Below are 24,823 nucleotides of genomic sequence, written 5' to 3'. Positions count from 1 at the left end.
CTGTGTGAAGTTTCTTATGTTTAACAAGACTTGCATGAACTGCAAAACATTTCCCACATTCTGAACATGAAAAAGGTTTCTGCCCGGTGTGAATTCTCTGATGAACAACTAAATGTGAATTTTGATTAAAACATTTCCCACATTCTGAACATGAATATGGCTTTTCCCCAGTGTGAGTTCTCTGATGAATAACAAGATTTGATTTTTTTGCAAAACCTTTCCCACATTCTGAACATGAAAAAGGTTTTTGCCCTGTGTGAGTTCTTTGATGGACAACTAAATCTGATTTCTGATTAAAACCTTTCCCACATTCTGAGCATGAAAACGGTTTCTCTCCAGTGTGAGTTCTCTGATGTTTAACAAGATTTGATGTTTGTGCATAACATTTCCCACATTCTGGACATGAATATGGCTTCTCCCCTGTGTGAACTCTCTCATGTCTAACAAGCTCCGATTTGTGGTTAAAATATTTCCCACACTCTGCGCAAGAAAATCTTTTCTCCTTTGCGTGAATTTTTTTATGAGGAATAAAAGACGTTTTGAGGGAAAAACATTTTCTATATTTTACACTTGATAATGGCTTCTTTGCTGTAAGAGCAGTCCAGTTTTTTATACCTCTTTTGTGATTTTTAATCTTCTTAATAGTCTTTGATAAATCAGAAATGTGGACTGGTTTAAAAGGATCAGATGATAGATCTTTGCTGTGAAGGGATGATGGAATATCTGGAATAACTGCATTCACTTCAGTTATATCTTGTGTGATCCCAAGGTCATCGGATTTAAAAAATGCATATGTCACTTGTCCCTGTGATCGCCTGCTACAGTCATCTGCAAAGAATAAAAAATCTTTTTTATTAAAATATCCTTAGAAATGCATTTATATAGCATTTCTAAAATATACAATAAAAATGCAAGTTATGTAGACAAAACCAATTGACAACCAAATATTAGACCTCAGAGCACGAACGTATAGATTAAAAACAGATGTGACATGCACAAAAGTAAACAGGTCGGTTGGACAGTGTTCACACCACCCAAAGACTGAAACACAAAGAAAAACACAGTATGACAAACGTGCAAAAATACTCTGCTGTAAAAAATATATAACAGTAGACAGAAAGTGCTAGTAAAAAAATGATAACAAAAACAGGGTAATTAGTTGATACGTTTTTTGTAAAAAATGTATACTTGTATACTAAGCCACTCCACAAATGTCACGGTATACCCATCTCGGAGCAGTCCTATCTAATGTATTTAAAGCCTGATCATGTAAACAGTATCTATATGAGCAGGATTCAGAAAGGCGCTTTCCTGAAGTGGGAACGCTGTGCAAGACGGCTTTTTATGTGCATGTCACACAAGAGAGGGGCGAGACTCTCCCAAACCTTGCATAAGCAAGAAACTAATAGATTAAAAACACATGTGACATGCACAAAAGTGAACAGGTCGGTTGGACAGTGTTCACACCACCCAAAGACTGAAACACAAAGAAAAACAAAGTATGACAAACATGCAAAAATACTCTGCTGTAGAAAATATATAACAGTAGACAGCAAGTGCTAGTAAAAAAATGATAACAAAAACAGGGTATTTATTTGATAAGTTTTTTGCAAAAAAGGCACCTTTCTGAATCCCCTCTTGTGTGACATGCACATAAAAAACCATCCTGCACAGCGTGACCACATCAGGAAAGCACCTTTCTGAATCCTGCTCATATAGGTACTGTTCACATGATCAGGTTTTAAATACATTAGATAGGACTGCTCCGAGATGGGTATACCATGACGTTGGTGAGGTGGCTTAGTATACATTTTATGCAAAAAACGTATCAACTAAATACCGTTTTTGTTATCATTTTTTTACTAGCACTTGCTGTCTACTGTTATATATTTTTACAGCAGAGTTTTTTTGCACGGTTGTCATACTGTGTTTTTTCTTTGTGTTTCATGAACGTATAGATGTTTGACACCATTTGTTCTTTCTGCCTCCAAAATACTGGAATAATACACTACCAAAAAATGTTATGTAGACAATAAAAACTTATCCGATCAGGAAATAAGTCTCGGAAAATTGTAGCACAAAATGATTTTTTTTTAAATTCAGAATATTTTTTTTCGTCATTTAAAAAGGGCAGATGCCACAATTTTTATTTATGTATTAATAATTATCGATTATAAAAATTATTTTATTTTACAAAATGAAATCCACTGCTTTAACAATTTTAAAGGGGCTGCATTTTCATTTGCTCGTGTGTAAGTGTCTGAGCACGACACTCACCTCAAATACGGCAGCCGCTGTACATAGGAGTCTGCAGTCGCTCTCCGGTATTGTGGCTGCCTCCAACTGTGACCCAGGCACCCCCCTGTGGGAGAAGTTTGATGCCATTTCTTTGGAGCCTGCAGTTGTGCAGCCAGGGTAGACACTAGAATGGAGCTGTGCGGAGAAGGTGGGTTGATGTGAGGCTGTGCGGAGAAGGGGGTGATGATGATGATGAGGAGCTGTGCGGAGAATGGGGTGATGATGATGATGAGAGGCTGGGTGGAAAAGAAGGGGGATGATGATGAGGGTCTGTGCGGAGAATGGGGATGATGAGGAGTGGGTGACCAGAGAAGGGAGGTGATGATGAGGGGTTGTGTGGAGAAGGGTATCTAATGTCATCATGTGTGATACACCCCAGAGAGTGTATATAATGCCATCATGCGTGCTACCCAAAGAGCAGTGTATCTAATGGCCATCACATTGCACCGCTGCGCCCATGTAAGTGAAAAGAGCAGTATCCCACATTACACTGCTACTCCCCTGGAAATAAATAGATTTGTGTCACACATTAATCCACTGCTCCCATAAAAGTGGAAGAAGCGGGGTCACATGTTACACCTCTTCACCCCTGGAAGTGGTCGGAGTGATGTCACACATTACACCACTGCTCTCATAAAAGTGGATGGAGTGAGGTCACTCATTATTCCACCGCTCCCTTAGAAATGTGTGACCCTGCTCTGTCCACTTCAATGGTAGAAGTGGTGTAATATGACCCCGCTCCTTCCAATTCTATGGCAACATAGGTGTAATGTGTGACCCTGCTCAGTCTACATCTATGGGAGTAGTAATGTAGTGGACAAACTAGGGTCACACATTACACCATTGCTCCAATAGAAGTGGACGGAGCAATGTCACACATTACATAAATTAGATACTGTGAATCTAATCCCATCCTTTGTGATATACGCCGCTGAGCTCAATATCTAATCGCATCATCGGATAAACTACACTGAACCCTCTATCTACTTGCAGCACATGATACACTCCACGTATCTAACCCCAGCTTATCATATAGTGAACAGCATCAACTATCAGAATAGGTGCTGCCAGCCTGTCTACTTGCAAGTATCACTGGAAGTCACCCAGCACCTCCTCCCTCCCAACTCATCTCAGCTGAAGACTTTGCCTCATTTTTCAAGCAGAAGATTGATAACATCAGAGACAGTTTTGGTCGACAACCCCCAAAGTCCTTTCTCCTAACTGCTCAGCCCTCCTCCTCCAAAACCAACTTCTCCACCATTACAGACGATCGACTCTCCACTCTACTCTCAAGATCACATCTCACCACCTGTGCACTTGACCCGATCCCATCCCACTTCATCCCAAACCTCAAACAGTCTTCATCTCAACCCTAACCCATCTCTTCAACCTATCACTAACAACTGGTGTTTTCCCCTCAAGCTTTAAACATGCCTCAATCACACCTATCCTCAAAAAGCCATCTCTTGACCCATCCTTTGTAACTAGCTATTGCCCTGTATCACTTCTTCCCTATGCCTCAAAACTACTGGGACAATACGTCCATCTTGAACTGTCCTCCCACCTCTCTTCTTGCTCCCTCTTTGACCACTTACAATCTGGCTTCCAGCCACACAACTCCACTGAAACTGCCAATGAACTATTAACCGCCAAGGCCAAGCGACACTACTCTGTCCTCCTCCTCCTGGACCTGTCCTCTGTCTTTGACACAGTGGACCATTCCCTATTACTACAAACCCTCTCATCTCTTGGTATCACAGACTTGGCCCTAACTTGGATCGCGTCATACCTAACAGATCGGACATTCAGCGTCACCCACTCGCACACCATCTCCTCAGCACCCCCATCCGTTGGAGTCCCGCAAGATTCAGTCCTAGGGCCCCTGTTCTTCTCAATTTACACCTTTGGCCTCGGACAGCTCATAGAATCTCATGGCTTTTAGTATCACCTCTATACTGATGACACACAGATCTACATCTCTGGAGCAAATATCACCTCTCTACTAACCAGAATCCCTCAATGTCTGCTATTTCAGCCTTCTTCGCTAGATTTCTAAAACAACATGGAAAAAATAGAATTTATCATCTTTCCACCATCTCACGCGACCCCCCCCATTAAAGTAAACGGCTGCCCACTCTCTCCAGTCCCACAAGCTCGCTGCCTCGGGGTTATCCTTGTCATTGATCTCTCTTTCAAACCAGATATCTAAGCCCTTTCCACTTCCTGCCGAATTCAACTCAAAAATATTTAACGGATCTTTACATTCCTCAACTAAGAATCTGCGAAAACCTTAGTCCATGCCTTCATCATCTCCCGCCTTGACTACTGCAACCTCCTGCTCTCTGGCCTCCCCTCTAACACTCTCGCACCCCTCCAATCTATTAACTCTGCTGGCTGACCAATCCACCTGTCCCCCCCGCTATTCCCCGGCCTCTCCCCTCTGTCAATCCCTGCACTGGCTCCCCATTACCCAAAGACTCCAGTTCAAAACCATAACTATGACATAAAAAGCCATCCACAACCTGAGTCCTCCATACATCTGTGACCACGTCTCCCGGTACTTACCTGCACGCAACCTCCGATCCTCACGAGATTTCCTTCTCTACTCCACTCATCTCCTCTTCCCACAATCGCATACAAGATTTCTCCCGCACATTCCCCATACTCTCTACCACAACATATCAGACTCTCGCTTACCATGGAAACCTTCAAAAAGAACCTGAAGACCTAATCCTTCCGACAAGCCTACAACCTGCAGTAACCACCGATCCACCAAACCGCTGCACGACCAGATCTACCCTTGCCTACTGTATCCTCACCCAATCCTTGTAGATAGTGTGCCCTTATGGCCAGGGTCCTCTCTCTTCCTGCACCAGTCGTGACTTGTATTGTTTAAGATTACTGTACTTGTATTTATTATGTATACCCCCCTCACATGTAAAGCACCATGGAATAAATGGCGCTATAATAATTAATAATAATAATAATAATAATAATAGTAACAAAACGGCTCCTTACTTTGATCATAAACTTCATTTTTTCTTATCCTTTTGTAAATGCCCAGAAGGGGAGGAGAGGAGTGACATCACACCCATGTGAGCAGACCCCGCCCACATTTACTGCAGTCATAATGTGAGCTAGTTTTACACTAGGTTTTCATGGCAAATTTCAGCAGTTGCTCACCCTAGTGTGTAAAACTGGAAAAATCAATTTTTTTAAAAAATTATTTTACTTTATTATAAACAAATGATTTTTTTCTAAAAAAAAATCCTAACATTAAATACTTCACATTTTTTCGATAGCTGAAACTTCTTTTTTAAACTGGCACCTTTAACAGAAAAAACAGGATTTTTAGTTGCTTACCGTAAATCATTGGGGGACACAGAAACCATGGGTGTATGCTGCTGCCACTAGGAGGCTGACACTATGTAGAAAAAAAGTTAGCTCCTCCTTCGCAGTGTACACCCCACCGACAGGAAGTAGGATGTTCAGTTAGTGAGAAAGCAGTAGGAGAAGCAATCTGTGAATGATATAAAAACCACAAAAAAAAAAAAAAAAAAAAAAAACACAATTCCACACTGTAACAATGTTATACAGTAAACGGAGCTGTTCAACTTGGGAGGGTGCTGTGTCCCCCAATGAAGGCTCAGAGAAACAGATTTTACGGTAAGCAACTAAAAATCCTGGTTTCTCTATCGCCTCATAGGGTGACACAGAAACCATGGGACGTCCCAAAGCAGTCCCCAAGGGGAGGGAACAGCAAATAACTCCATCAGGATGAGGAAGTCACTCTCGTCACCTGCAAGGTCTTTTTTACCCCTATCGGCACTTGCCAAAGCTAGGCATGGGCTTGAAAGTCTTATGGACCTGTGGGGGGCATATCATTGCACTGCAAAGGTGCCCGACGAAGGCCCCGAGAGTACCGTCAGGAGGACACACACTGCCCGGGCAGAGTGCTTCGAACTTAAAAGGAACGCAGTCCTTCCTGATCCGGCAACCCTACTAATGCCGCCCAGTTTCCTCAAACAGAAGTCTAACCTGAAGGCCAGAGGAACCCTACACCTCAAGCCTGAGCTTGAGAAGTACCGTTGCCGTGGCCAAGTAGCCTGATGAGAGGGCGTCACGAAGGAAGAGTCCGAGGCGGATGAAAGAAAGAGAATTTAGAATGACCGAGAGTGGATCCTTGATCCACAGGAAGTGCACCACAGCTGCTACAGACTGTGTAAGACCCCAGGAGTGGTTGAGAGTCTGAAGAGAAAGACACCAACTAAAAGGGAAGATGAGCCCGTTCGTGCAAAAGTAGACAACGCCCAAGCCCTGAAGACTCAGGACCTGGATAAGAGCTGCATTGAACCAGGAAAAAATCCTGTGATTCACAGAAGGTAAATGTTGAACGAAGAAATTTCTTTCCTGAAAAAACCAAGGATGGACTCAATCCTAGATCTCCAAATGTCATGCTGAGGAAGAGGCACTGAAGAAACGAGGAGGCCGAGCTTGAGGAAGGGGAGCTCTTGTCCTTCCGGTGAGCTGCCTAATAATTTGGCCTATCGGAGCTATACGGAAAGTTGGTGAGGGACCTTGATGGGCATAATTCCACTCGGGAACAGAAAGCCAAATGGACCCTTAGATGGGAACTATTAGGCGAAAACCCATGTCTCCCTGCAAGAAAAATTTTTGGACAGTAAGGACGGTCAAATCTTCCGACCGGTCACAAGAGAGAATGCTCTGAGTAAACTAAGCACGCGTCTATAGATCTTCGCAACACAAGAGGGTGCTAAGGCAGAACACGCTATTGCAGCGGGTGCTTTGAAGGTTGATCCTGTTAACTACTGTGTTAATTCGACGTCGGTATCCCTGAGGGCAGAACGTCTGGGCGAGGAAAGGTTGTAGCGGAGAACGTAGAACCGGAGGGTTCGTAGTCGCAGAAGTAGTCTAATATGTGAAGCACTCAGGAGTAAAAGATATACCGAGGTGCTCCATTGTTTGGAAAAGGCTGAAGTCCGTTCCATGAGAATATGACAAGCTCTGAGAGCAGGCCCTGAGAACCTGCTAAAGAGCCGAACACTGAAAAAATACTGAATGGATCTAATCGCTGCAATGTAGGCACAGGTTGGCTTTGAAGAGACAACTGATTGCTCGATTAAGCAGGTAGACTGAAGACTACTGGATGACCTTTAGACTGAGATTAAGAGGAAGATAAACCCCACACACACAGGATGAGGGTGAATCTGGAAAAAAGTTAGTCCAGCTTGACTTATAAAAACGAATAGTCGAGCCAGGAAGGTCCACGGCAAAACATGAAGTATGTCAACTGCAAAGAAAGTTGGCTCTAGGAAGACCAAAAAGACCCCAGAAAGACAACAAGGCTGATGAAAAGAAGGTTAATCCTTATGAAGATGTAGACGGCCAAATCCATCCTGGACCCTGTGGAGCAGGGGGGGGGATTGCAGTGTGTAGATCCGCGTGCCTAGTCTAAGACCACACGTGCCTGAAGAACACACTGAAAAAATTACAATTCTAGCTGAAATAAGGAACCTGTTATCACCATACTCATCCTTAGATCCAAGACTGGAGCAGCTGTCTACCCTGGTCGATACTTGCGCAGAATGAGATCCCACTCATGTCTGAGGTGGGATACTTGTCCCAGTTACGGTCAGAAGTCACATCTGTGATCCGCTGGAGGCTTTATCCGGTGTCTGAAAGAAAGAATAGGTAAGATCTGACAAATAAGGAGCTTAGGTATTGTGGTAGCTCGAAGGTCCTTAGGGCTTACTAGAACCTATAATCTACTATTAGCCAAACCTTAATGATAGGCGTAACCCACCGGGCAGTATGCTAGCCTGCGGACGGTACTGTAAAACTGGACAGAAGGTGGGACAAAACTCTTGTGGAGTAACTCACCTCTAGGGTCCAGTATATGCTACAGGAAACCTCGATCATCCGTACCTGACACAAAAGTGTCTGACCTACCTGAAGGTGGAGTATACAGTTATGTTGCTACTGAGATCCGCCCTGTGGTACAGAGATCCACTCCGTTTGGGCATGGTAGCGTTTTACGTTTAACTGTTAACAAACCACAGATGTTATTGAGTAAGAAATAAGCAGCTGAAAGATTAGACTCACATGAAAGAGGTTTGAAATCGCAGCTGCAGCCCGCTGGAGGTATTAAATGCCGTCACCTCATTCAGAGTGGTGATTATACGGGAGTTAGGCAGACGCTGCAAAGGACCCTGAGGAACGTGAGAGAGGACGCTCCTGACTCATCTGACAATGGAACAATAGAACCGGGCCGGTATAGTCGCTGGACCTCGGATACGGTTAAGTTACCGGAAAGATGGCGTATTGACTAAACCTGTCTGGTAGAGGACCATCCAAATGCTCGACATAGGACGCAATGAACTTGAATACGAGGGCGTACGACTCACCTGAATACGGTACTGAACACCAGTACCACTGAAGCAGTCAACCCCAGAACACGTCTCCACAGTAATACGGCCATTTCAAACACTGTACCTGGTAGGTGTTGCGTGTGAAGCCTGGATAGCGGATATAGTATAGCCCTGTGAACAATTCTGCGTGGCGAGAACCTGGAGAAGGATATAGGAGACGGCCGCTTCTGTGTCGCGGTGCGGTCTAGGCCTGGATACCTGACGACATTAGGCAGAATAACGGTTTCTGTGTTGTGGTCTGGGTCTGGATACCTGATGACATTAGGTAGAATAATGGCTTCACGTGTAGTAAGCCGTACCATGTAGTCTGTATTAAAGAATATTCTGACCAGTCAATTCTTTGACAGTAGAAAAGTAGGCATGGAATCAGAGGGAGACTAAACTCTACTCTCTGTTGTGCAACAGGGTTCCAACTACTGGATCTGCGAGTTGTGATCAGCTTCTTTATAAACTGAGCCACCGCAGAAAATTGCCGGGTCACACGGACTCGGCTTCTCTCCAGCTGGAAATCCGGCCCAAACACTGCAGCAGTGAAGGGACAGAAACAGCTCATCATTCTGCTTAGAGCAGCGTGATGCCGTCGACCGGATTGCTTGCGAGCAGGAGATATGGAAGCATTTGCTATGCCGAGGCTCCCGCCTCATAATGTGAGAAGCAATGGTCGAATCCTGCACCGCCGAGAATCAAGGTACAGATCTGCGATAGCAGAAACCACAACCGCCGTGTGACAAAATCAGATCTTCGAGGCAAAACGTGCGAGTGAAAACTTCTACCCGGCAGATGCCATATGGCAAGTTTTATCCTGTCCAATGTACGTGGGCAGGCGTAGAGTGGATCGTGTCACAGAAGACAGCCGCAAGGGGTAACACATACGCCATCGACTGCATGGCTCGTGTGCTATGACACCGGACGTACTCTTCCACTAGAGACTGAGCGGCAGGATATTACTATTACGCCAGTGAATGTTATGCATGACCCCGGACCTGCGAGCGCAAGGTTGATCTCCCATTCGGGTCTCAGCCCAGACTCAAGCTGCTTAGCGGTTGCCACATGACGAATGCGTTGACGCTCAGCCTAGAATGGCCGTTGACTCTAGACTACGATTGCACTAGGGCTGCACGGCTCTAGAGTACTACCGGCTGTAGGTCACTATTACCCCAGTGACCACACGACGCCCAGGTACTATTACGTTAGTGAATGTACGGCTCTGGAGCACTGTTCTGTCGGTGAACGCACGTTTCCAGAGCACCATAACGCCAGTGACTGCCCGGCTATAATACAACTATTGATAGTACGGCTAGGAGTACTTATTACACTAAAGACTGCACTGCTTATATGAGAGACTGCACCGCTATAGCGCAATTCCCATCAGTTTACCTAGGAAGATGGACTCAATGCCCCATCACTGGCCCTGCAGATAGTGAGGCCATGCTTAATTTTAATATAAGTGGAACATGCTCCGCACCGTACCTGTCTAGGCCGAGTGGAGATGGGCAGGAAAAAGCTGGACCTGCCCGGTGAAAACACTAACCGGGTCCCACTCTGGGATTAAACGAAACCCCCTTAAGCGGTGCCGAGAAGCGCGCGCTTTCACTGAGGGAGGAGGAATGAAGGCCCAAGATGACGCAGCCCGAAGACAATAGGCAGGCTAGGGCGAGTGGGTGGGGCCGTGCGCCACCTCAGGGACGCAGAACCTGGAGGGAGCGAGCGGTGGGCGGGCCCAAAACGGGCGGGAGAGAAGCCCGCCCGAGGATAAAGGCGGGGGGCATGGCCGTGACGCCGAACAAGGCCCAAATTAAAGCCGGGGTCTGGAGTAAATGCGGCGGCCGCCGGGGAAAGCGGGGCGGCGCGGAGCCACCGCTGCGACGACCGCTCCCAAAATGGATCCCTGCATGAAGCCCGGCTGCAGAGATGAATAAGAGCAGCCGGGGGGGGGGGGGGGGAGAAACCCTTAGTAAAAAAAAAGCACGGGGAGAGGTGGGGGAAGCCGGTATGGAGGCCTTACACCTAAAGGGAGGCTGCCACAGGGAGCTGGATACTGAAGGAGCCGTGATTTGTCGCCCTTTATTGAGGAGGAAAAATGGGGAAGGAGAGGTACCTCATTGTCCAGGTGAAGTAAAGACTTCCGTGAATTTTCTTAGGACGTCCGCGTCTCCTCCAAACCGAGAGGCTCTGGTGGGCGAGTGGGTGGGAGACGGGGTTCCAGGACCATTCTGGACTGCCTGACATACATTCGTGTTAGGGGGCTCTTGGTCCTGCTGTGGAGAGCAATGAGGATACGGGGTGGCAGTACACGCCGTACTCATAGTCTCTGTGTGGGACTACAGATGTGACTATTCACTCTGTATCCCTCCAGAAAACCTAAAAGGAAACGACGCACACTAAGGTAGATAAGGGTCTAATGAAAGACCCGTGTCCACCTCCTACTGACACTAAGCTAAACTGAACAATCCTACTTCCTGTCGGTGGGGTGTACACTGCGAAGGAAGAGCTAACTTTTTTCTACATAGTGTCAGCCTCCTAGTGGCAGCAGCATACATCCATGGTTTCTGTGTCCCCCTATGAGGCGATAGAGAAATATAGAACTTTTATTTTCTGGCCTCTCAGACTCAACCAATGATGGTTCCAGTATAAATTCTTATACTAAGGACATTTCCTTGAGGCATTTTTAGGTAAAAATATAAGAAATTTATGTATTAATGTTCTTTTTTTGATCACTACATGTTGCGAGGGATTTATAAAACCTCTTGTGGGTGGGCTGCCCATCCTCCATGTGCCCACTGTGGGATAATACCAATCTCCCTAATTTCTTACAGTGACGAACTTTGGATAAAAAAGGGAAAAATTATTGTTGCAGATATTAATACAGGGATTTGTTATACAAGGAGGATTCAGATTTTTTCCTTATTTGCAGATAAGACATTTTCAGTCTTCACCTCGGCTTTTCGTTTTGGGGGAACATATCCTTTCATGGATTATTAATTGTCAAGTGAAATCGGTAAAGGCAGAATTAGTTCCCTATAAAACATTTGATTAATCGACTGTCAGAAGAGAATAAATTCTGGAATCAGATCTTGGATTTCTCTTACACAATGAGAAATAATTGTAAATTCTGCTAATGTTCTTCTCTACGTCACATGAGAGAATGTTCCAATTTATGGTTATTCACAGGCTGCACGGTCCCCGGCTTTTATGTAGATCGGATATATTAAATATTCTAAATGTCCCAAGTGTAACTCAGAGGCGGCAGATCTATCTCATATGTATTGGGACTGCCGAGAAATTAGGGAATTTTGGGAACCGGTTATCACATTTGTTGCTGAGAGGCTGAATATTGTTTTGTCATTTCATTTTTTTTATAGGAGTCAAGATGGATTGTCCTACTAAGGATCTAATTACTTCACGGTTGTTATCTGCAAGGGGAGTGATTTCTAAGGACTGGATAACTTCTAAAAATATATATTTCTAACAACAGCTTGGGCCAAGTTACACATCCCAATATATTAATTACTGGGATAAGATTGATTGAGGGATTTTCTCTTTTCTCTTTTCTGAATGGGGGGGGGTGACGGAAGCATTTAAATAGAAAAGGAGAAAAAATAATTGTATTATATTTCTTGTGTTTGTGTCTACTGTTTATATTTGAGCATATAAATAAAAAGGACTTGGTCTGATGTCTCATCATAAGCAAGGCCCACCATACGGATTATATTTTTCTTCATGATTTTCTGTGTTGTCAGCACATTCTATGTACACTGTCATCTGGCTTTGCAGTTTAGAGATCTGGGAAGGTAAGGGTCAGCACCTTCTAATTCCAGGTAGTAGGGAGCATTCTCTGGGCTCTAAGCTCTGGCCGGGACAGGTCTCACTCCAACAGAAAGACTTCCAATGCCCAAAGTAATGGGGACAGTTTGGGTTTAGCAGGAGATTGGTGACATGGCCGGACTACACTGAAGATAAGATAGTCACAGCCAGTGACTGAGAAGAATCTGTGACTTCTCTGCATTTAGTGATTACTACTCACCTGGGTAGCCATATGTAGGAATCTCCTCTTTACACCACTCATCTCCCCTCATAAATGTCTCTTTAGTATTAATATGGGTCAGATCTTCACCCTGAAACAAATATTGTAAAAGTCACAGACAGATGTAGAAGTCACATCTATGATCAGCTCTAATCCTGCCATCTCCACCGTTGTCATTACACAAGTATAAAACATATAATACTGGTGGATAAAACAAGACTGAGCAAAAGACCTTCACAGCCATCTACACATCATAGGGGAGATCTCATGACACCTTCTCTCCATCTACCTGATGATCCTGAGGAACATTGGGATTTTCTTGCTTACAGTCCTGTGGAAGAAGATGACAGGAACATCTCTCTGGTGTTGTCCTCTTACTGGAGAGATCTGGAGAAAACAAAAATATGGATTGACTTCATTCTTTACATACAGATAATTATAGGCCGAGTGTATTTAGTCCTGTCTATTACCTGGTGATGTGAAGGGCTGGGGGATCTCTATCATGACGTCCTTGTACAGATCTTTGTGTCCTTCTAAATACTCCCACTCCTCCATGGAGAAATAGACAGCGACATCCTGACTCCTTATCGGAACCTGACACATACAAAGATACCGTCACTCCTAGTTCCCTTCATAACGTTATTGTATAATGTCCCAGCATTCCCAGCAGTGTCACCTCTCCAGTCAACAGCTCAATAATCTTGTAGGTGAGTTCTAGTATCTTCTGGCCATTGATATCCTCAGGTATCAGGGGGAGGGGTGGAGGCCCCGTGATTGGGCTCAGGGGTCTTCCCCATCCCTCAGACACAGGGGCCTGACAGCGCTCACTAGAGGTCTTCTTCACTACTGTGTAATCCTGGTTATGGAGAGACACATTAATAAATCTCACTGCAGACATTTCCAGAGTCCTCACCTCTCCAGTTCTGTCCATCTGTTATTCCCATAGATAAGAATGATGTAATGTGACGTCATCAGAATCTCTCACCTCTCCAGTAAGCCGGAAGAGGATCTCTAGGGTGAGGTGTAATATCCTCTCCACCATCTTGTCCCTGTCCCTATCCATCCTTGAAGTCAGGAAAATTCTCTTATGAAGAAGATCTCCACTGAGAGGATCCGATATTATAGAGACCTGAATGGGGAGAAGATGACAATGTAACATCATAAAGAATCCATTGTAATAATACAATTACTGGAGATAATAAGAGGAAGCATATGAGGAGACAGAACATGTAGATGTTGTATTCTTAGATTGGTGTTTGGACCCAGCAGTGGTTTGGACCCAAGCAGTTTCTCCCTTGGAGTCGGCAGCTGAACATTTGTCACAGACTCATCTTCCATAACGCTAATTCTCCTCTCATTTACCGACACTGGAATCGGCATTAGTAATACTGCAGGAGATATTCATTACACGTGACATGAGAAATAACTACTTCATGATGAGGACGACATCTTCATCTTCTAAAACGGCTCTAGAAACATATCTGGCCAGAGTCCGTCACTGACTACAATACCACTAATTTTCTATCGTCTAGTGATGAGCGAGTATACTCGTTGCTCAGGTGTCCTCCGAGTATTTTCACGTGCTCGGAGATTTAGTTTATATCGACACAGCTGCATGATTTGCGGCTTCTGGACATCCTGAATACATGTGAGGAATGCCTGAGCACCCCAAAATACTTGGAGGACATCTGAGCAACGAGTATACTTGCTCATCACTAATCATGTCAGATCTCATGTCTGATTCACATACAGAACCTCGAGTCATTTTTATTTCCAAAAACACAGAGGACAGGAGTTATTTGTAACCTACAGCAAAAGATGTCATCAAGTCTACAAGGACAGTGTTGTGGCATTTTTTGACATGTTATTTTTTCCTGCCATTTTTCCTTTAGGATTCCCTATATCACAAGCAAATCACCATAAAATAAGCTGGTATCAAAATTTTACAATTAATAAAATTGGTAAAAACCATGGAAAAAGCGTAAGAATGACCAGACCAGGGGTACCTCTCTTTTGCCAGGTCCGGAATTGTCGGGGCTGTCACCTTTGTTGTCCAAGGGAAAGCTTAGAAATGCGGACCGACCTTTGCATTCGAAAACAGGGGTGTGTGGCTAAGTTAAAAAGGCAAGAGCGCACAAAAAAGCAGGGAGACTTGGCGGGAACACACAGTGCGCTGGAGGAGAAGTTTGGTGCACCGTCCTCTGAGCACCGTGACAGCACAGGCACGCGCTATAGCGTACCTGCGGCCATGTACAGAGACTGTGACCAGAGACCTGCCGTGTGCCCGTTGGCTCCCGCAACTGAAGGTGCCAGACGCTCCGAGCCAGTAAGTGCCACTTAAAAAGGTATACATCTGTTGAGCTACATTAAGCTCCGGCAGTGTTGGAGACTGCACTTTGCTCCGCACAACGAATCCTGGACCCAGGACCCCATACAAGATGTCAAGGACTCACCGTCACCGCCAGGAACCGGATCATCAACACTTTCAGGACGACACCGGACTCATCATGCGCTAACTGCGCTGGCGCCACCATTTGAACCTAGGACTCTGCAGTCAGGAAGCCGTCGGACGGATAAGTTAACCTTAATGAACAGTTGCTTTACTTATTAGAATTGTTACCTCACATTGCACACCCTTTGTGTGGATATCATCTGCCATACCCTTTTATCCCTGCGTGGAGTACCCCCCCACTGTTCAAGTACAACAATTAACGTTAACCCTTGCTTTGCCTCCTGTCCGTTACTGCAACCTGCTCAAAAAAGCACAAGACACATGGTGCATCTTTTAGACAAAAAACAACTTTTCGGCACCACAATGTTCAAGTTTATTACATGCGCGGTTTTATGGGCATGGCTACATCGACAATCCCGGGTGCTTAATTATTTGCTTCTGCCAAAAATAACCAAAGCATTTAAGAAGGCTGTCAGAGTTAGAGGACTCCCTCGTTCAGCCCAATGCCTCTGTCACTACTCGATTGTGGAGTGCTGCTGGCTTGTTATGGCTATGGAGGCTTAAAAACGGCCTCTGACCTAAGAAAGTCTATTAGGACCTGCCAGAGGCAGAGTGTAAAAAGAAACCTCTTAGGTCCCATACACAGACTAAAATCAGGTAAAACCGGTGACTTGAGCAGTGTCGGTGTCCCTCAGTGAATGGTGCCCTATCTTTTCACATTGTATACAGCAGATTTTCAGTATAACGCAGGAGGGCTAATGACCCTCGGCTGTGAGAGGGAATCGAGTGTCATGCTATTGTGCTCTGATCCTCTCGCATTAGAGAAAAGGAGCACAGGTGCAGAGGAGACGGAGAAAGACGTAGTTACTTACCGGTAACGGGATTTCTCTGAGCCCATGACAGCACCACGGAGAGAGGGGATCCACCCTTCAAGGCCAGGAAACCTACAGATAAAAAGGGCGGTAACTCTCCCTTGCATCAGTTGGTCTACAGAGCACGAGAGGAACTCCAAGTTGTTACAACAATAAACATTTCAATCATAATACTTATAAGGAAAAACACCCTGTGACCTATACATAAATCACACACAAACAGAAAAGAGCGTGCTCATCCACATGTGACAGGAGGGAATATAAGGGTGCTGTCATAGGCTCTGAGAAATCCCGTTACAGGTTAGTAACTAAGTCTTTCTCCTTCCCTCATCACAGCACCACGGAGAGAATTGCAGAGAATTGTATATTATGGAGGAACCACAGCCTGTAGAACCCTTCTCCCAAAGGTGAGATCATGGGAAGAGGCTAGGTTCAGCAGGTAGTGATTGTAAAAGGTAGAAGGAGATGACCAAATGGTAGCTTTACAGATTTGTTCTATAGAAACCTCTCACTTTTCCGCCCAGGAGGTTGCCACTGCTCTCGTGCAATGAGCTCTCAATCCCTCGGGAACGACATTCCCACTGGATGAGTAGTCCAACGAGATCGCATCCCTTATCCACCTTACCAATGTTCTTTTTGAGGCCTTGAGCCCTTTTTTGGGACCCTGAAAACACAGAGACCTATCCTTCCTACACCTGGGGAATGCAGGTTTGTTAGGGAATTCCCACATGTATTCAGGCTGTCCAGCAGCAACAAATCATGCAGCTGAGACGACGAAAACTAAATCTCCGAGCCCGCCAAAATACTCGGAGATCAACCGAGCAACGAGTATACTCACTCATCAGTAATAGGAATGTGTGAGATTATACCAGCAGAATACTACTGTTACATTGTAATTCATGTCTATGTTCTGCTGCTGTGATAATGTCATATCCCTATCAGATGTATCAGAGGAAGAGGAACAAACGCATTGTCATTAGAAAGAGGCACCAAAATAGTCTCAGCGCTGAACGGGTTACTGCCCCCTGTGCCCAGTAATGGGGAATCTCCAGCACCTACCTCCACCTGCAGAGCCGCACTCCACATATATGGCTGCTCTGTGCGCACAGGACCTGGGATGAGGTCACAGGAGGGGAGGAGTCAGGGGTCACATGATCAGGGGCCTCAGTGTATGCAGGACTCTGCTGTGCTGGTTGTCATGGTGCTGGATGAGGGGAAGTTTCTGTGTGGGGTCAGGAGGGGTTTACAGGGGGGATGTAGCAGAGCCGTGTGTGTACGGGGTGTACGGAGCGGAGCCGCGTGTGTACGGGGTGTACGGAGCGGAGCCGCGTGTGTACGGGGTGTACGGAGCGGAGCCGCGTGTGTACGGGGTGTACGGAGCGGAGCCGCGTGTGTACGAGGTGTACGGAGCGGAGCCGCGTGTGTACGAGGTGTACGGAGCGGAGCCGCATGTGTACGGAGCGGAGCCGTGTGTGTACGAGGTGTACGGAGCGGAGCCGCGTGTGTACGAGGTGTACGGAGCGGAGCAGTGTGTGTACGAGTTGTACGGAGCGGAGCCGCGTGTGTACGGAGCAGAGCCGCGTGTGTACGAGGTGTACGGAGCGGAGCCGCGTGTGTACGAGGTGTACGGAGCGGAGCCGCGTGTGTACGAGGTGTACGGAGCGGAGCCGCGTGTGTACGAGGTGTACGGAGCGGAGCCGCGTGTGTACAAGGTGTACGGAGCGGAGCCGCGTGTGTACGAGGTGTACGGAGCGGAGCCGCGTGTGTACGGAGTGGAGCCGCGTGTGTACGAGGTGTACGGAGCGGAGCCGCGTGTGTACGAGGTGTACGGAGCGGAGCCGCGTGTGTACGAGGTGTACGGAGCGGAGCCGCGTGTGTACGAGGTGTACGGAGCGGAGCCGCGTGTGTACGAGGTGTACGGAGCGGAGCCGCGTGTGTACGGAGCGGAGCCGTGTGTGTACGAGGTGCATGGAAAAAGTAACATTGAAACCCTCAAACCAATACATAGACATTTTTGGAGTCATCATGGCTCCTTACAGTTAGAGGCATTGATCATATATTTACTGGTACCCATGGGGGAAGTACAGCCAAATGTCTGTCGCAGAAGGAATGCAAATGGATCTGTACCACTGACCTGAATGATGTCTAGTTTCATACCATTCCTCTAGTTGATTCCCTGACCTCCATTTATTTATTTGATCTGTCTTTAGTATTTTGTGTTTTAGACCACTTAGGCTATGTGCACATGTATTTTTTGATGCTGCAGATTTGCCCCTGATAGCGGTGGCCGCAGCTTATAGCACCAAAAATAGGTGACAGATTCCTTTTAAGCAAGAAATACTGCTCAAAGCCCTGTCCAATGCTTAAATGTGGCATGGTTTAAGAACCATACTATTAGCAATAAGAATTTATATTGTGAAATGTGGTCTCCAGGCTGGAGCACAATACCAACACAATACCACAATAGGACAGCACAGTGGCTCAGTGGTTAGCACTGAAGCCTTGCAGCGCTGGGGTCCTGGGTTCAAATCCCAGACAACATCTGCAAGGAGCTTGTATGTTCTCGTCAAGTTTGCATGGGGTTACTCTGGGTATTCCGGTTTCCTCCCACAAAAATTGGAAGACAAATTTAGATTTTGAGCTCCATTGGTGATAATGTATGTAAAGCACTGCGGAATAAGATAGCTCTGTATAAGCAAAGCAAAATAAAAAAATACCAGCCCCAAATATTTAAAAGAGAAATGTGGCCTGCTTTGTGTTGCACAGCATTAACAGAAAAAATTAGAACCTAGTGTAATGGGGTCTACCTAGCCTCTCTGCTGCCTGAGGCGAACAGCAAAATAATGACCCCCCCGCAGACAAAGTACATTTTCATATCTATCCTGTAAAACGGAGTACAATAGTGGACATTTTGATTTAGATAAATAGAAAAAAAAAAAAAAGGTGTCCAAGCACAAGGATGTCAGCGCCATCACACGCTCATACAAGAACAACACAGAAGTATCCAGAACAAGGGCCATTAATGGCAATAATAGGCCTGGCACAGGGCCGGACTGGGACAAAAATGCAGCCCTGCCACACAAATCCCACCAGCCCACAAACTATAGCACTCATCACCCCGATCAGTGAATTTTTGCTATACTTTGTCGTCCCCTCATCACTCTCTTATAGGAGTTATTTGAAGAGCCACATGTGAATGGCACCACAGTGCGTATGACTGACCACAGCTCCATTTACATGGTGCTCTTCAAAGCTACGTTTCCCAGGATCATGGGGATCCCAGCGGTCAGATCCACAACAAACAGAAAGTCATCCCCTATCCCCACATAATGCTCCATACAGTATTATGGGCCCCATATATTACTGCATACAGTATAATGGACACCATATATTACTTTATACAGTATAATGGGCAACATATAATGCTCCATACAGTATAATGGTCCCCATATATTACTTCATACAGTATAATGGGCCCCATATAATGCTCCATACAGTATAATGGGCCCCATATATTACTGCATACAGTATAATGGGCCCCATATATTACTTCATACAGTGTAATGGGCTCCATATATTACTTCATACAGTGTAATGGGCTCCATATATTACTTCATACAGTATAATGGGCCCCATATACTACTTCATACAGCATAATGGGCCCCATATATTACTTCATACAGTATAATGGGCCCCATATATTACTTCATACAGTGTAATGGGCTCCATATATTACTTCATACAGTGCAATGGGCTCCATATAATGCTCCATACAGTATAATGGGCACCATGTATCACTTCACACAGCATAATGGGCACCATATATTACTTCATACAGTGTAATGGGCCCCATATAATTCTTCTCCCCATACCCTGCTGATCTGGTCTCCTCAGTGTATTCTGATCCTCCGCACTGCTTGGCACAGGGACATCATTACCTTTACGTATATAATTGTCCACTTGGACTGATAGTAATAGTGATTTGTTTGTACCCTGTTGTCTGGCGCTGGCCCACTTTATGGGGGTGATCAGGGCATATGATTATACACCAGTAAATAGTATGAGAGGCTCAATGTGACCAGTGCCACCTCGTTTCCTACCCCTCTTATTCTTGTCCTATTGTTGTAGTTTGTGGCTATTTATGCCCATACCTTTTTGTATGTAATTGAATAATAAAGACTTTTGTAAATTTTTATACTGACTTTGTCAATTTTATGTGCTATTTTCTTTCTTTTGAACTATGTGATCCTGTTCTCCATTTTGTAGGATGATATGTTCACTGTACATCATGTAGGTCATACTGCTACATCTCTATATATATTACATAGGTGATACTGCACAGTATTTCCTATATATTGTATATACAGGAGTATCACCTATATATTGTATATACAGCATTCAGTACACATTATATAGGCGATACTGCAATTACACAAAGCAGTTGCTGTAATAAAGACTGTTGTGTATAATAGCAGTGTCACCTACATGACATATATACAATAGTCACAGTATCACCTATATAATGTATATACACCAATCTATATACATTATATAGGTGACACTGTTGTATATACGTGATTCTGCGACTACACACCGCAGTTGTAGCATAATCTAAATAACGTACATCCAGTAGTCTCAATGTGATATATATTCAGCACATGGGGCGTTTCCTATCAGATTCAGACTGCTGTGCCCCCAGCACAGCCCCCCAGCACAAGCACAGTGCCCACAGCACAGTGCCCACAGCACAGCATGGTGCCCCCAGCACAGCACGGTGCCCCCAGCACAGCCACCAGCACAGCACAGTGCCCCAGCACAAGCAATGCCCCCAGCACAGCAGCACAGCGCCCCCAGCACAAGCACAGTGCCCCAGCACAGTATAGTGCCCCCAGCACAGCACAGTGTCCCAGCACAGCCCCCCTTCCCCAGCACAGCACAGTGCCCCAGCACAGCGCCCCCAGCACAGCACAGTGCCCCAGCACCCCTACCCCAGCACAGAGCCGCCACTGCACCAGCTTGGGATGGGATTTCCTAGAGGCCACCGCACCAGCCTGGAACACCGAACGACCCCTGTGACCACTCCTCCACCTTTGCCGGATCCCTTTCCTGGTAAGCTGAATTTGGACTGTAAGACGGACCCCCATTTGACACATTATTATTTTTTTCCCTATTTTCCTTCTGAAAATTTTGGGGTGCGTCTTATAGTCTGAAAAATACGGTAATTTTTTGTTCAATAAAGATTTTTTTTTTTTTTTAAATATTTGGCATTTGCTTCCGTATGTTTGTAGGTATATGTATATATGCAAATTTTTGGCCACGCCTCTGACCACACCCATTTCACAACTAGTCAAACCCATGTCCATGCCCCAACCACACCTATTTAGCACTGTTGATTACACTGACTGGTACTGAGGGCACGGTGGCTGGTACTGTGGGCACACTGACTGTTACTGAGGAAAAGAAAAAGAACAGAAAGAGAGAAAAAAAAGAAAACAAAGAGAGAAAGAACAGAGAGAGAAAGAAAGAAAGAAAGAAAGAGGGGAAAGAAAGAAAAGAGAAAGAAAAGAGAAAGAAACTGGAAAGAAAGAAAAACCAGAGAGAAAGAAAGAAAGAAAAAAAACAGAGAGAAAGAAAGAACAGAGAAAGAAAGAAAGAAAGAAAGAGGGGAAAGAAAGAAACAGAGAGAAAAAAAGAAAGAGGGGAAAGAAAGAAACAGAGAGAGAAAGAAAGAGGGGAAAGAAAGAACAGACAGAAAGAGGGGAAAGAAAGAACAGACAGAAAGAAAGAAAGAAAGAAAGAGGGGAAAGAAAGAAAGAAAGAGGGGAAAGAAAGAAAGAACAGAGAGAGAAAAAGAAACAGAAAGAAAGGTGAAAGAAAGAACAGAGATAGAGAGAAATAAAGAAACAGAGAGAGAGAAAGAAAACAGAGAGAGAGAAAGAAAGAGGGGACAGAATAAAATAACAGAGAGAAAAGAGGAGAAAGAAAGAACAGAGAGGGAGAAAGGGGAAAGAAAGAATGAGAGAGAAAGAAAGAGAGAGGAAAGAAAAAGAACAGAGAGAAAAAGAAAGAGGGGAAAGAAAGAAAGAAAGAACAGAGAGATAGAGAGAAAGAAAGATGGGAAAGAAAGAACAGAGAGAGAAAAAGAAAGAGGGGAAAGAAAGAGAACAGAGAAAGAAAGAACATAGAGAAAGAAATGAAGAACAGAGAGAGAAAGAAAGATGGGAAAGAAAGAAAGATGGGAAAGAACAGAGAGAGAAAGAACAGAGAGAAAAAGAACAGAGGGAGAAAAAGAACAGAGAGAACACACACTGATCCGCTCCGCACACCACACACACGGCTCCACTCCATAAACCTCATACACATGCGGCTCTGCTCTGTACACCGTGTAGACATATGCCTCCGCTCCGTAAACCTTGTACATACGCGGCTTTGTTCCATACACCTAGCACACATGCGGCTTTGCTCCGTACACACAGGGCTCCGTTTTGTACGCCCCATACACACGCGCTCCGCTCCGTATACCTTGTACACATCTCCGCACACACGCAGCTCCGCTCTGTACACACACGCGGCTCGTCTCCGCACACCTTGGAACACGCGTGGCTCTGCTCCGTACACCTCGCACACGCGGCTCCGCTCCGTACACCCTTTAACCCCCCCCCGACCCCACACAAACTTCCCTCATTCAGCATGATGACAACCACCAAAGCAGAGTCCTGCAAACACCGTACACCTGTACGCACAGGACCTGTGATGAGGTCACAGGAGGAGAGGAGTCAGGGGTCACATGATCAGGGGGCCCTGACTCCTCTCCTCCCGTGATCTCAATTACAGTTAGCCTCTGCACGCTACCCACAGTACCTACATTTTAGCCTCTGCACGCTACAAGCGTGCAGAGGCTAATTTGTAGGTGCTGTGGGTAGCGTGCAGAGGCTAAATTGTAGGTGCTGCGAGTAGCAGAGCGCATATGCCTCCCCCTCAGCACAGCAGCTGCCTGACGCCTGAGGCAGCAGGCTCAACATGCCTCACTATAGGTGTGCTCCTGTTTGTTACTGTGGACGAGCCTTGGATACAGCAAAATCTGAGTACAAAGGAATTATAACCTCAGATTTGGCATATTTTTGGAGCATAGTAGTAGCAGAAAAAATATATTTTTTAACATGAGTATGGAGAACAATATGTGCACCAAAGAATGAAAAGATGACATGTAGCCTGCTTTTAGTAGCACGATCGTAAGAAAACCAATTTTGATTTTATCATGTGTACCCCTGTATAGAAAACAATATCAGCACCCAAAAATGTAAAACTGACATCTAGCCTGCTATATAATGTTAATGTAATTTTTAAACTGTGGATGAGGCCTGTATACAATCGAATATATGCCCAAAACAATTTCAAACTAAGATCTAGCCTGCTGTTACATAATGTATTTGTAACAGAATTTTATATTTTATTTTATCTGCATAATTTCACCACCACAAAATGACAAGGTGGGATATGGCGTGCTGTATCACATTTGTAACAGTTGTAACAGAAAAAAATTGTTTGGTTTAATCTACATGAGCTCTGTAGACAGCTTATTTTCACCTCCACTAAATGACAAGGTGGGATATGGCATGCTGAATCACGATAGACCAATTTCACAGCCACAGAATTACAATGGGGAATATGGTGGGCTGTATCACATTCAGCAACAAAATTTTTTTTAATGTGCATGATCTCTGCAGACGGCTTAATTTCACCACCAAACAATGACAAGGTGGGATATGGCATGCTGAATCACATTAATAAAAGCTAAAAAAAATAAATTTTTTACTGCGCAACAGCTCTACACACAGAACAATCTCACTGCCACAAAATTACAACGAGGGATATAGCATGCTGAATCACGTTAGCAACAGACAAAAAAAAAATTTTTTTTTACTGTGCAACAGCTCTACACAGAGCAATGTCAACACCACAAAATTACAATGTGGGATATGGCGGGCTGTATCCCAGTTAGCAACAGATTTTTTTATTTTTTTATCTGCCTGAGCTACGCAGCAAGTTATATTTCACCGCCATTAAATGACAAGGTAAGATATGGCGTGCTGAATTATGGTGGCAACTGCCAAAACATTTATTTTTTACTGGCCAACAGCTCAAATTACAGAATAATGTCACCACCACTAAATGACAAGGTGGAATATGGCGTTCTGTATCACATTTAGCAAGTAAAAAAATAAGATTTAGAAAGGTCTACTCATACATGGAACACAATAGAAGCAGTGCACAACACACTTATGAAATGTGCCCTGCTGTCTTTGTCTGTGGACCTCAGTAGTGGCAGAAAAAAAAAATCTGATGGAAGGTCAATTTCACAGTCACACAGGGCACTAGCTAAACTATCTGATGTAGAAACAACCGCCTAGCTAACTAGCTAAAATCTATCAACACCCAGTCTGAGCGTCAGGAGCAGCCTCTCTGCGCTGTTATATTGAGAAAATGGAGCTAAAACAAGAGGGCCGCTCTTTATATAGAGAGGGACACGATTTCAGCAGCCAATGGCACAAGCCTTTGGGTTGGGACATTGTGGATGTTTCCTTTGCTCATGTTGGCGATCGGTTTTCAAACATATTCACTCATCTCTAGTTACCACCTGCAGAACCACTCCTTTATAAGGGATGTCTTGCTAATCATCTCTACCTGTTGTCTGTTCCATTTGCACAACAGTAGAAGAAATTGGTTC

The 24,823-nt window shown here is 45.0% G+C and overlaps 1 protein-coding gene across 1 annotated transcript in view; it reads right to left on the bottom strand.

Moving 5' to 3' along the window:
• Positions 1 to 24,823, bottom strand: part of LOC141051187 (uncharacterized) — a 180,816-nt gene that overhangs the window by 3,802 nt on the left and 152,191 nt on the right. Inside the window, 6 exon segments of the mRNA XM_073548051.1 lie at positions 1 to 828; positions 12,772 to 12,862; positions 13,061 to 13,158; positions 13,242 to 13,365; positions 13,448 to 13,627; positions 13,757 to 13,900. Of these exon segments, the coding sequence (XP_073404152.1) occupies positions 1 to 828; positions 12,772 to 12,862; positions 13,061 to 13,158; positions 13,242 to 13,365; positions 13,448 to 13,627; positions 13,757 to 13,900 (1,465 nt within the window).

Source organism: Dendrobates tinctorius, unplaced genomic scaffold (assembly GCF_039654945.1).
Source record: "Dendrobates tinctorius isolate UK_male_01 unplaced genomic scaffold, ASM3965494v1 ptg000155l, whole genome shotgun sequence".
Lineage (NCBI taxonomy): Eukaryota > Metazoa > Chordata > Amphibia > Anura > Dendrobatidae > Dendrobates > Dendrobates tinctorius.
This window is presented reverse-complemented; position numbering and strand designations above follow the sequence as displayed.